This window comes from Alligator sinensis, unplaced genomic scaffold, assembly GCF_000455745.1.
Source record: "Alligator sinensis unplaced genomic scaffold, ASM45574v1 scaffold766_1, whole genome shotgun sequence".
NCBI lineage: Eukaryota > Metazoa > Chordata > Crocodylia > Alligatoridae > Alligator > Alligator sinensis.
Genome location: NW_005842390.1, coordinates 860,485 through 872,961, shown reverse-complemented (window position 1 = coordinate 872,961; position 12,477 = coordinate 860,485). Strand labels below are relative to the sequence as shown.

Here is a 12,477-nt window from a genome sequence, read left to right as displayed (position 1 = left end):
GGGGTCCCCCCATGGTCCCCTCACCCGCCCCTGGTACTTACCAGCTCGGAGTCAGCTGCAGCTCCCTGCCGTAGCCACCAGGGACTGCCCAAATCATTGAAGCTTTCCGAATCTTTGCTGAAGATTCGGAGAGCTTTGAATCAATTTGGACCTTTTAATTGGTCCCTGGATTCGATTTGCATTTGGCCACCGAATCAGGCCAAATCTCCTCCAAATCAAAACACCACCCGAAGCTTCGCACAGCCCTAGTGCCCATGTGGGGAAACAGGCCTGTTCTCACACCTTCCCAGTCTCTGTCACGTATCCCCAAATGAGTGCGGTCCCTTCTTCACTATTTATTTACTGTTCATTTCATGTATATGTTGCCCTTCCCAACACAGATTTTGGGCAGCTTAGTATTACTGAGTGAAAATGCCCCATGGACATGGTCCCTTTATTATCTTTCTCCTGCTTTTCCTACAAGCTCTTCCTCTTCACTTGTTTTTCAGGTCTGCTATCAAGGGTCCTCTTTGACTTGTCTCCTGACCTTCCCCCCCAAGTATCTTCCACCCGCTTTCTACTTCATACCTTCATTCTCCAATCCCCTATACTTGTGTAGTAATCACATATCTTTCCTTCTGCTGTAGCTGGGGGGTGGAGGGAGGGGTCACTGGAGCATAGTCATCCAGATACCAGTGTCCTTTGGGCAGTTTGACCAGCAAGGAGGGGGCTGGGGTGGGCAGTTGTACTGAATGGAGCTGGGATGAAGCCATGTCCTCTCACCTCTTTGCAAAGGGGGGATGCAAGTTGTGCTCTGTGACCTGGCAGAAGGCTGTTTGCTCAAGAAGCAGGTAGTACAGGTTTCCCTACTCATGCTCCCCAGCTACCTTCCTTCTCCATCTCCAAAGAACTGAAAAACTCCCTCCCTATGCCGTTCGCCTTCCCAGCTGTCGGGACTGGGTTTTGGACTATGTTGTACATCTAAATAAGAATGGGCCTGATCCTGCAGGAGTTACTTGGGCAGATCCTGGCTGAAATCAATGGGAGTTTAGCAAGAGCAAAGTCATAGGAAGAGCCCTGATGGGAGAAGTTGCTCAGGAGGGAGCAGATTTACATGGGAAAGCTAGATTGGCCGGGTCTGGATCTGGGGGGTGGGTTTGAGTTCTGACATGTGCCATCACTATCGCCAATCCACACCAGAGCTGCATTCCTGGTGCCTGAAGAAACACAGACGTAACTCCTCAACATGTGCCTTAGGAAGGGCTTTGCCCCAGGATGAGTTTCTCCCCGAAGGGGCATATCATTGGACATCAACACAGCAAATGCCCATCGTCCTCTCTGTAGGGGACCAGCTTTAGGGAGAAAAGCTTACATAAACCACAAGTCCCAGTGGATCAGGGACAGGTTTCTCCCCCTGGACTGTATACAAAAGATTCTTCTAGCAGCACTGACTGCAGCTACAGGCTCTATCCTTTACCTTGTATCTCCCTGTTAACTTTGGGGTGGTTATAACTGAGTGAAGCAGGGAAACAAGCCTGTCCAAGGAGCTACTAAGGTAGCTGCCTTTTGATGCACAAGGTCACCATCAGAGGCTCACTTGTTAACTGGGAAGGGATTAAGTACATCTGCTACAATGTCAACAGGACCAGAGCCTGTGGCCTCTGAATGGGCTGTGGCCACAGGTGCCTTGCAGGCTTTGTGCCAACAGGAAGGAGCACTGCTGGGCCAGCATGCTTAGTTTCAGGGAGGTCCTTGAGCTTCAGTGAGCCGATCTGTAAATGTTCCCAGAAGCCTCCTGACTTGGTCGTTCTACTCTGTTGCTCGCCATTCCCACACCCCCATTGCTTCCAAATTTGTTGCTCAGCAGGGAGGGAAGGAGAAACGCATCCTCCTGTCCTGCCGTTGTGCATGGAGGACAAGAAACCTGGCACTGAAAACTTCTCTCAGGTGGGAGGTGCTGGGGTGACAAGGGCACAGGTTGGGAGTAGTCTATTCCTTTAGTATTATTTCCTTTACACTGACCCAATACCTTGTAGCTCTCAGCAAAATCCCCATATCAATCTGGCTCTAGAGTATGGAGGCAGCTTGGTCTGGGGTGTTGCCCATGGGACATGGAGTCCTAAGTTCCAGTACTGGCTCCCAGGTGACTTGCTGTGGTCCTCTGGACAAGGCACACACAGCCATGTCTCTAAAGCCACGTCTCTTGGATTTGTCTACCTCTGTTTTGGGGGCATTCACCACTGGTCTGACTTCCAGGTATCCCAAACTGTGCTCCCAAAATGGAGGAAATGAAGCACTGCAGCTATTTAAAAAAACAAAACCAAACCTATTTGCATGATCAGTCTTGGACTTCCTGCCTGTGCAATGGGGAAGGTAGTGACCAGGCTCCTGGGGCACTGTGAAGTGTTGAGCACATGAATTATACAACATGCAATGGCCTCGGTTCCATCCCACTACTGCCGTGCAGCTGCAGTGTCTGTCTACTGCCACTTCCCTCCCACTTGTTGGCTCTTCTGTACCCTCACCCTTCCTCTCCCAGGACACTTCTACCAGAGGACTTGGCAATTAGGACAGAGTGCTGGGCTAGCTTCAGAGCTGCCCTGTCAAAGTTGGTATGGGTAGGCACTGTATTGGAGGGCAGCATAGCCCCGGAAGGGCAAGGTCTGTGGCCATGGCACTGCCTCTTGTCTCTGGAGAGCTCCTACTCTACCATTCCCTTGGGGACATGTCTGGGCTCTTTGCCACACATTTATGCTCTCCTTAGATGCTTTCTCTGCCTTGTCATGCTATGGCCATGACTGGGGCACCCCTGGGAGGAAAGTTTCTGTGACCCATGCCCTTTGCTAGTGGGTTCCCCCATGCATTTGCAAGCAAGGGGAAGGGTGATTCCTTTTACACTCATGCAGGAGGCTCAGTCTCAAAGCCCTTGAGCCTCTGGCATGGCAGCTCATACAGGGCCCTTCTATGTGCAATGTCAGGCTTACCATGGTGGTGCTAACAACAGTTATGTGACGGTGGGGTGTATTGATACCTTATGTGAAGCAGCCTGTCTCCTGCCCTGCTGGCTGCCCCATGCTGGGGCTCCTTCTCAGTTCTTCAGGCAGGGGGCTGCTTTGCATGGCCACTTTGTGGTTTATAAGTGAGAGGTATAGGATGACGTGGGTGGGGAGGGGAAGAAGTCTATCCGGAGACTGCTGCTGGCTGGGTCTCTGCTTTCTGAGGCAATTAACAGTTCATCATCATTCAGGCAGGGATGGTGGGCTGAGTAGCTTCTCTCTTTTCCTCTGGCACCCATCCTTTGCTGACAGGGGATGAGAGTCATGGAGGGGAAACTGTACGTCTCCAGAATGGGGTGCACGCTGAGGGTGTCAGGAGCCTCAAACATATGATCCATATCAGAGAAGGTCACTAGAGCTTGGGTTGAGTCATACGAGCTCTTCTCCATGTCATCGGAGGCGTAGGACTGGGAGCATCTTTCCTTGCCCTGGCCTTTTTGTCTCAGCAGGCGCAGGTCATCTCTGAAGTGGGGATTGAAGAGCAGGTAAAGCAGGGGGTTCAGGCAGGCTGGCAAGGGCAGCACCACTAGCAGGACAGATTTGATGACCTCAGGAGTGATGAGGAAGAGGTTGAGCATGGAGGAGAAGGTGAGAAAGGCCACCGGGCAGTAGAGGAGGCAGTTGGTGAAGATCAACCAGGCTACGTGCTTGATCATAGCACAGTCCCAGATGGTGTCAAGCTCCCCTTTGAGTAAGTTGCAGTAGAGCCAGATGTAGGTGCCAGTGATGATCAGGAAGCAGAGTGTGTTCATCATTACCAGGGCCACCATGAAGCCTAAAGTTGAAGATTTCCCATCTGGGATGGGATATGGGAGGCAGAGAGGAGATGCTCCATATTCGCCAACAGAGAAGAGAGGCAGTGCTGCAGCCATAGAAGCCAGCACCAGGCAGCACAGGGCAGCTGCCTTGACACTGCTGAAGGAGGGTGACTTTCCATATGCTTGGATGCCAGAGACTGAAATGCTACACTGCACAGCAGCCAGAGTCAGCAGGAGGACGGCAGTCTCTGAGGCAAACACGGACATGAACCCTGTCACCCTGCAGCCCACACCTGTCTCCCACCTGGCACCGTACTTGGCAAACTGCCCATATGTCAGGGCATCAACGAAGGCCAGCATACTGCAGTAAATGCCTGTCAGCATGTTAGCCCCAGCAATGGAGCCAATGACAAACTTGACTGGTGAGAGGTAACCAGGTGAGGCGAAGATGGCTAAGACAACCAGCCCATTGCAGAGCACTGAGACCAGCACAATGGCCCAGACACCCAGGCGGATGACCCAGCTCTCAAACAAGTGATCGCAGGGCTTGAAGGGACCTGAAAAGAAAAAAGACTCAAAGTCAAGGTGCAGTCTAGCTAAGCTTTCCCTAGTGTCTCTGCTACCATGCAGTTGCCTGACCCCAGCTGGTGCCTGGTACAGCCAAATTTACTCCTATTCAGTGGTAGCAAGCGGAAGTGGGACAAACCAAGTGCATATCTGTGGGCACCTCTTATCCAATGGACACCCCAGATCCCTATGTTTCTGGTATCACTCCTTATCTCTGTCTCCTGACCTTCTCTCTGAGCTGCCCAAGGTTTGGTGCTGTCCTGGGATTGAGGTCCAGTGCTGCTTGCAAGTAGGATAGGAGTGCAGGGCGCTTGATGCAGTCCTGTCTCACAGCAGGCATGAGGCATCACAGACAAGGCGCAGTGTATTTTATCACAGGCTCAGTCTTTGCCCCAATTACTCTCTTTTACACCCAAGACTGAACTGTCAGGGAATGGGGTGTGCAGAGGGGCAGATCCTCAGGACTTGACAGGCTCTCATGTGGGGGGCCCGCTTCCCTGGTGCTCCAAATACTGCCATGGACCCCACAAGGACTGGCAAGGTGTTCATTGAAGTTCAGGCCAGCAGGGCTCATCCTGGCCTGCCTATCTGACCTCCTGTGGAGCACAGGCTGAGGATCCTCACCCAGGGATCCCAGCTTCCAGCCTAGCCCCTGTGCTGGAGTTGGAGCACAGCTCTTAGATAGAGGCATCGTATCCTCTCTTGATGGGAGCTGCTCCAGGGGCTCAGTGTCCCATGTTGGTAAAACTTGCACCTCATTTCCCATTCAAATGTCTTTAATTTCATCTTCTAGACATTGGCTCTTGCTCTGCCTTAGCAAGATTAATGGACCCTCTATATAGGATAGGACATAGCACAGAAACCTGGAAAGGATCCTGGCTCATGAAGTCCAATCCTGTGTGAGAGCAGACAATTAAGCTATGTCACACTGTTCATAAACTTATCAAGCTCCATCTTGGAGCTAGCGAGGTTCATATATTCTTCATATACAGGGAAGGGGAACATGGTCACAGTATCATGCAAGTACCCACCTGCATGTAAGTGAAACAGGTATTTGCTATGCTTGCTGCTTCTGGTGTTCCCTGGCTGTGCACACTTACACAGGCTTTTTAAATAGGAAAATAAGGTAATATGTCATCCCTCAAACAGCCCCCTGCCTCCTCTCAGTGACGGGAGCATCTCTTCCCCTGCCCTCTGCAGGTAAAAAAATTGCTGTGGATGCTCAGGTTTCTGTTAGTGGTGGAGTTTGCCCAGGAGACAGCTCTGGGAGTGAAACACTGGGAGAACACATCAGTGACTAAATTTTGACCCGTTTCCTTCATGCTAATGGCCCTAAGCATGGCAAGCATGGCTCTGGCATCTCTCTCTGAGAGCTCCTTCTCAGGCATGGGTAGGTGGAGAAGTGGGTGTGTTAGCTAAAAGGATTTCCCAAGGCCCCCCGTCAACGCTGAGTCTGCACTCCAGTACTCAAGCACAACATTAGTGCAAAGGAAAGAACTCAAGCTCCTCAGACAGGTATTTCTGCTGGGTCCTTCCCCTTCCTCGGGTGGCACTGAACCAATTTGTCTGGAGACTTCAGCATCTTCTACAGCGTCCAGTGACAGCTTAGAGGGCAGCCTGGATATGGTGTCTGCATGCATGTAGGTTGAATGTCACCCAGTTGCTCTCACTGAGGTGCCTTTGTGTTGGGAGGATGTTAGGGTCCATCGTCAGGCCTATGACCAACTACTTTCTACTGCTAAAGGTGCCTGAGCTAATGTAACTCACACGGATGAGTTAATAATAATAATGCCCAGCTTTTATAGCATGGTTTGTCACAGCAGATCACAAGCCATTTAGGAAAGAAAGTCGGTGTCACTACCCCCACTTCACAGATTGGGTCACTGAGGCACAGAGCAGGGGAAGTGACCTTCCCCAAGTCACTCAACAGCAGAACTAGGAAGAGAACCCAGGTCTCCTGAGTCCAAGTTTATTGTTCTGGCCACCAAGGGCCAGATCCTGTTTACCCTTTCTGTGCCTTACTGGCAGGTACGTAGCTGTATAACCACAGTTTCTAGTACTTATGCGTAGTCTGGGATTCAGCAGTGGCCACACTAGCCATTTGAGCCTGCCCAGTAAGGCTGTGCTCTAGGCAATCAACTGCTGAATAGAAACAGAATCAACCAGGTATGCGTGTTAAAGCTGGGTGAATCCCAAAATTTGAGATAAAGGAAAATCTTGGCTAGCAGGTAGGGGGACAGTCAGAGCCTACTACCTTCTAGCTAAGTGGTTAAGGTACTTTCCAGGAAACGGGAGGCTGAGGGTCTAGCCCAAGGGTGGACAAAGTCCGGCTCGCAGGCCAGAGCTGTCTGGCAGTGGACTCCATTTCCCAGCACCCCCTGCCTGCATGGCTGGGACCAGTCTCCACGGAGACCCCAGCTGCTGCACTGTAATAGCGCAAGGTTGGGGTTGCCATGGAGACCAGCTCCAGCCATGCTAGCAGGGCAGGGGGTTGCTCCGGAGCCACTGGGATCTTGCGGCAGGGGCAGCTTGGTCTGGGACCAGGGAACAGCTGTGATCTGATGCCTGCACACTCCAGGCAAGGGTGTGCAGGCAGCAGATTATGGCTGTGCCCCAGCTCAGGACCACACTGTCTCCACTGCAAGGAGCCAGGGCAGAGCAGCAATCTGCTGCCTGCACGCCCCTGCCCGAAGCCTGCAGGTAGCAGATCATAGCTCTGCCCTGGCCCTGACCAAGCTGCCCCAGCTTCAAGATCCCAGTGGCTTTGGAGCAGCAACCTGTCCTGCCGTGCACCCTGCCAGCACAGCTGGGGCCAATCTCCATGGCAACCCCAGCCTTGTGCTATCACAACTGGGGTCTCCATGGAGACCAGACCCAGCCATGCAGGCAGGGGCTGCTGGGGAATGGAGTCCATTGCTGGCTGGATCTGCTATTTTGCCCACCCGTTTTGGCCCCTCTCACCAAGAAAGAGTTGGTGCCTTCTGTTTGCCATCAAAGTGGCAGGTTGTTGGTGAGACATTGCACAATCTTTTCTCCACCCCTCTTTTGAAGCTGTCACAATGCACCTTATGCTTAACATTTGCTTGATAAAATGAGAGACGTAAGAGAAGAGAGGGAGACATAAGAGAAGATATGCAGCTCCTCATGCTCCCCCAAACACCTCAAAACAGCTGCAAAGGCATGCAGAAGCCCTGTTCTCCAACAAGGGGGCTGTGAATGATGTTGCATTTGTTTTTGTCTTTCCCCAGAGACATCCAGCACCTCTGTACATGGGGCTATGGGCAGGAATCTGAAACTTTCAACCTATGAGCTCACTGGCTCCCATAGACTCTGCAGCTGAATCAGTGAAGGAAAAGGCAGAAAACAAGCTACTGTCTTTCCAGTTACCCCAGGGCTACATGAAGATGGGCGGCTGACTGTTCTCAGTCTTTGGCTTCATTTGCTCAAGATGGCACAGAAAGTCTGTGGCAGGGACAAAACTGGGAGCCAATGGATGTGTCTACATGAGACATTTACTGCGAAGTTGCCCAATTAACTGCCCAGTAAATGTCTCAGTATCTATACATTCACCCCTATTAGGGTGCATGAAACTAAAACTCCAGAGCATCTGGGGCACAAGAGTGCTTCACTGCGGGGCAGCCTGCTGGGTAGCCCCTCGCTGAAGCACCCTTGTGTCCCACCCAGCCCCTCCGCAGTACAGAGCCTGGTCGGAGCAGCCCCAGGCTTGCAGGCTGACCCTCCCCAGGCCCCCTGTCAGCCAGGCTGCTGCGACCCAGCCAAACATGCTGCAGGTGTAGACAGCAGTAGAGCTCTAGAGCTTACCGCATCTGGCAGCAGTAAGCTCTAGAGCTTATTGCTCTAGAACTCATTGCTGAGTGTTAATAGGGATGTGTAGGCATGACCAGTCTGATGCATTGTTTAGGAGATTGCCCGGCACCCTGGGAGAGCTGGGGATTCTATTGCCTGACCTGCAATAGAGGTTTTCAAAATCTGGCTAGACAAATCTTTGGCTGGGATGATCCAATTGGGAATGGTCCTGCTTTGAGCATAGGGTTAGACTAGATGACCTCCTGAGGTCCCTTCCAACCCTAACTTTCTATGATCCTAGCTGTCATAGGCATCTCCCACCTTGCCCTATCACTGGGGATCAATTTAAAATGTCCCCACACTGTGCAGCACAATTTGGCTTGATCTTTAGTATCAGATCAACCTTTGCAGAGCAACCCACACATGCAGGTGTTTTGGTGAATCCTGATTTGTGTGGCATCAGGCTAGGTAGGCTGGCATGCAGCCTCCTATGCTAGTCTGTGATGAGCCAAATCCAGCTGCCCTTTGCCTTCCTGGGCATGGGAATTGATGCAGTCCTCCCCTGGGAAGGATGGAGGGCAGTAGGAGGAGAAGGCTACCATGATCTTCTTTTCCAGGGAGGGCAGGTGGTCCACCTCAACCATGGAGAGAGGAAACCCTTCGTCCATTCCTGTCCACATTTGACCAGCACTAAGCCTGGCTTTTGATTTATGTGTATGGAGACTGGCAGGAGCCCAGCGGCAGGGGGCATGGTAGACAGCCAGCTTAGCAGGGCCTGAATGTCTTGTGTGTGTGTGTGTGTGTGTGTGTGTGTGTGTGTGTAGATAAGGGTTTTCCCCTGGGCTCACTACTCACCAGGGCTGGGGGTGCACTGAACAGTGGGGTGCAGCTTTGACTCCTCAAGCTCCAGCTGGAAGTCATCTATGTCTAGGTCATCTAGGAAGGAAAAGAAAACAGGAATTGTGGTTCAAAACAGAGCATTGCAGGGAAGTAGTAAGAGCAATTACTGCCAAATTAGTGCCAAGATCTTTTCTGCTGCCCAGGTCTGCCAGACCAGCCTGGCTATTATACAGAGTTAAGAGAGATGTCACTGTCTTGTTTGCATCTTGTAATTGCTACTGGGCAGAAAAGGGTGTGTTGCGAAGGCTGCGGAAAATGCAGTGTGGCTCACCCTCTTGATTTTAACATGTATCTCATGATATTTGATGTTTTTAATGAAAAAGTCCCAGATTGCAGAAACACGTGGTTATGAGAAAATTCCCAGCATGGCTTTTCTTTTTAATCAAAAGATGTCCCTGGCCTTTCTGCTTACAGAATGAAGTTTGAAGATGCTTTCCAAGAATACAAGCTCTTTTTAGTAGGAACCATACTGTTGTTGCATGCTGGTGCATTTACATGAGATGCTTACTGCATAGTTGCTTAATTGGCTCTGCAGTAAAACATCACTGATCTACACAAGCAGCGCTGTTAGACTGGAGTAAGATAATTAACTCTGCCGTAGAACAGTACTGCCCGATACAAGTACTAATCTACAGTGGAGTTATTTACTCTGCCGCAATGCCCATGAAGACAGTGACTGGGGCTGGCTGGGGCATGAGGGTGCTACAGCGTGGGGCTGCCTGCCAGATAACTCCATGCTATAGCACCCTCATGCCCTGGCCAGCCCCTCCACAGCATGCTGAGCTAGGCAGGAGCAGCCACGGGCTGACAGGCTGACCCCCGGACCCCCCTGGCAGCCAGGGCTGTGCTGCCCCGGCTTGACATACTGTGGTCCTGGGTGCAAGTGTAAAAAGCTGCGCCTGGTTGCAATAAATTCTGGTGCGAACTGTGCCAGAGTTTATTGTGTTGCATTAATATTGATGTGTAGACATGCCCTGTTTGTATAATGCCTGGCACCACATATGGGGTTTTGTTCCATGACTGGGACCGATGCAATATTCTTTTATTACTGTTCTTGAGAGAGAGCTCATTTTCTCCATTTCCCAGGCTGATGTGTGTCTACCTTTCCAGTAAAGCGAGAACCTCCCAATTTACACTTCCTGCCCGGGGCTGAGTTGTGCTCACTGAAGACCGACTTGCAGTAGGCACCACTTGCTAAATACACAGTAACTTAGAAGTCTGTTTTAGCAGCATTACCTAGAAGAGAAATGCCACCCTGTGGGATCAGGCAGAGAAAGGCAAGGCCTCTGCTTGGATTTCTGGGGACCAAGGCTCTGCATGGCTGGGTCTGCGACAGTGGATGGAAGACTCAGTGGATTTACAAGACCACAAAGTGAAAAAAAAAAGAAATATTATTCCACCCCACGGTGGGTGTTTTCTTGCCAGGCTCCAAAGCAGCAGCAATATTTCAGCCCTTACAGAGAGATGAAAATCAGCTGTTCCTGAAACCAAGAAAGCCACAAACCCTGTCAGGCAGTACTGAAGGTAGCACATTATTTGTCATCATTATTTAATATTATGCTATGAACCAGAATCACAAAAACAGTTTAGGCACAGATAGATGCCGAGGTTCTAGGGGGTAGAAGTGTTGTGGGGGAGATTGGACAGGGATTTGTGCCATCAGTGATGATGATGATAAATGTAAAGGTCTTCTGAAGGCTTGCTGCCATCTGGCATTGGCTTGGGATTCTGTAGGACATCCTTGCTGGGCAGAGGCCCTGCTCTGGAGTATCCTGAGTCCACATTTCCTGCCCTTCAAAGCTTGGGAAGATTCTTTAGATAGCACCTAGGACTAGATCCCTCACTACAGAGGTGTGGCAGGCATCCTTCATCTGCTGCCAGGTGGTGGTGGGGATTGTATTTCCAGGTGGCTGTCTGATGTGAGCAGCAGTGGTTGCTATAAGTATGCAACCCCAGGACATCCCCAGAGGCCATGTCTTTGGGAACATTGGGCCAGGCTTTCACAGCTGGAAAGATGTATCCAGATGCCAAGTGATGCCTGTGTGTATTGACCAAAGTACTTAAGAGGGTTGCATATAGCCTTATAGCAGGGGTCAGCAATGGTTTTGGACAGCGCCAAAAACACCCGCAACCTTGACTTGTAAGATGTTGGCATGCCAAGGGCAGATGGCGAGGGAACTGTGAAGGGCCCAATCTTTGTTGTGGCAGTGCAGCCTTGGCCCTTTCCCTGTTGCCTGCCCCCAGGTGGGCATGCCAAGCCAAATGCCTTTGTGTGCAACACTCTGGCACCTGCACCGGGGGTTGCCTACTTGTGCCTTGTAGCATATTATAGGTTTATAGCATATTACTAAATAATGATGACAAATAATGTGCTGCCTTCAGTACTGCCTGACAGGGCTTGTCTCATTCTTGGTTCCAGGAACCCTTGGAAAGGAACAGCTGATTTTCATCTCTCTGTAAGGGCTGAATTATTGCTGCTGCTTTGGAGCCTGGCAAAAAAAACCCCCCAAACACATCCACCATGGGGTGGAATAATATTTCTTTCTTTTACTTTGTGGTCTTGTAAATCCACTGAGTCTTCCATCCACTCTGTAGCAGACCCAGCCCTGCAAAGCCTCGGTCCCCAAATATCCAAGCACAGGCCTTGTCTTTCTCTGCCTGATTGCACAGGGCAGCATTTCTCTTTAGGTAAGGCTGCTAAACCAGGCTCGCTGGTCACTGTACATTTAACAAACAGTCTGTACTTCAGCATGGTCCTCAGCCAGCACGACTCAGCCTCAGGCAGGAAATGTAAACTGGGAGTTCTTCTCTTCACTGGAAACATGGACACACGTCAGCCCAGAAAGCACTGGAGAAAATGAGCTATTCCTTTCAGAGTGTGAATGTTTTAACAGTGCAGGGCTCTGTTTTAGCAGGGCAGGTTGCCTTGTTTTTGTAATAGCCCATAACTTGTTTATCTGAATTCTGCTAAGGCACCTACAAGTCTTTGGACCTGGGCACTGAGAAGGTAACATTGCTATTAGTGCTTTATTCCAGGGGCTTCATGAATAGCATTGAAGTGTGGTCATTAGAACAGACGGTATGGCAAAACTGAAGACTGAACCTCTGTATTAACCATAGATCTCACCCCCTACATGTCTTCTGCCTTACTCAGGACTTGTACAACTCAGAATTTCTGAATACATCTTATCTTAATGAGACAGGCACTACAGGCAGATGGGCAATGAGCTGGAGTTTTCCCCTGCTGCCCCATTTAGGCTACTGGCATGAGAGCAGCTGGGCTGTCCAGACATGATCTACTGTTTGTTTTACTGAAGGCTGTAAGAACAACTTGGGCAACTTGTTTGGAAAAGGTAGGTATTCCTGTAAGTGTCCTTTAGTCCAAGCAGCCCACGTTGCACACAGTTTGC

At 50.7% G+C, this 12,477-nt stretch overlaps 1 protein-coding gene across 2 annotated transcripts in view; it reads right to left on the bottom strand.

The window, feature by feature from the left end:
• Nucleotides 1–2,602: 2,602 nt before the first annotated feature.
• The window catches only part of LGR6 (leucine rich repeat containing G protein-coupled receptor 6), a 199,834-nt gene continuing 189,959 nt past the window's right edge, over nt 2,603–12,477 (bottom strand). For both annotated transcript variants that reach the window (XM_014522731.2, XM_006029639.2), the window contains exons 17-18: nt 9,023–9,103; nt 2,603–4,350 (exon numbers count right to left, since the gene is read on the bottom strand). In XM_014522731.2, coding sequence (XP_014378217.2) covers nt 3,113–4,350; nt 9,023–9,103 — 1,319 coding nt within the window. In that variant the 3' untranslated portion in view covers nt 2,603–3,112. The remainder of the gene's footprint in view (nt 4,351–9,022; nt 9,104–12,477) is intronic.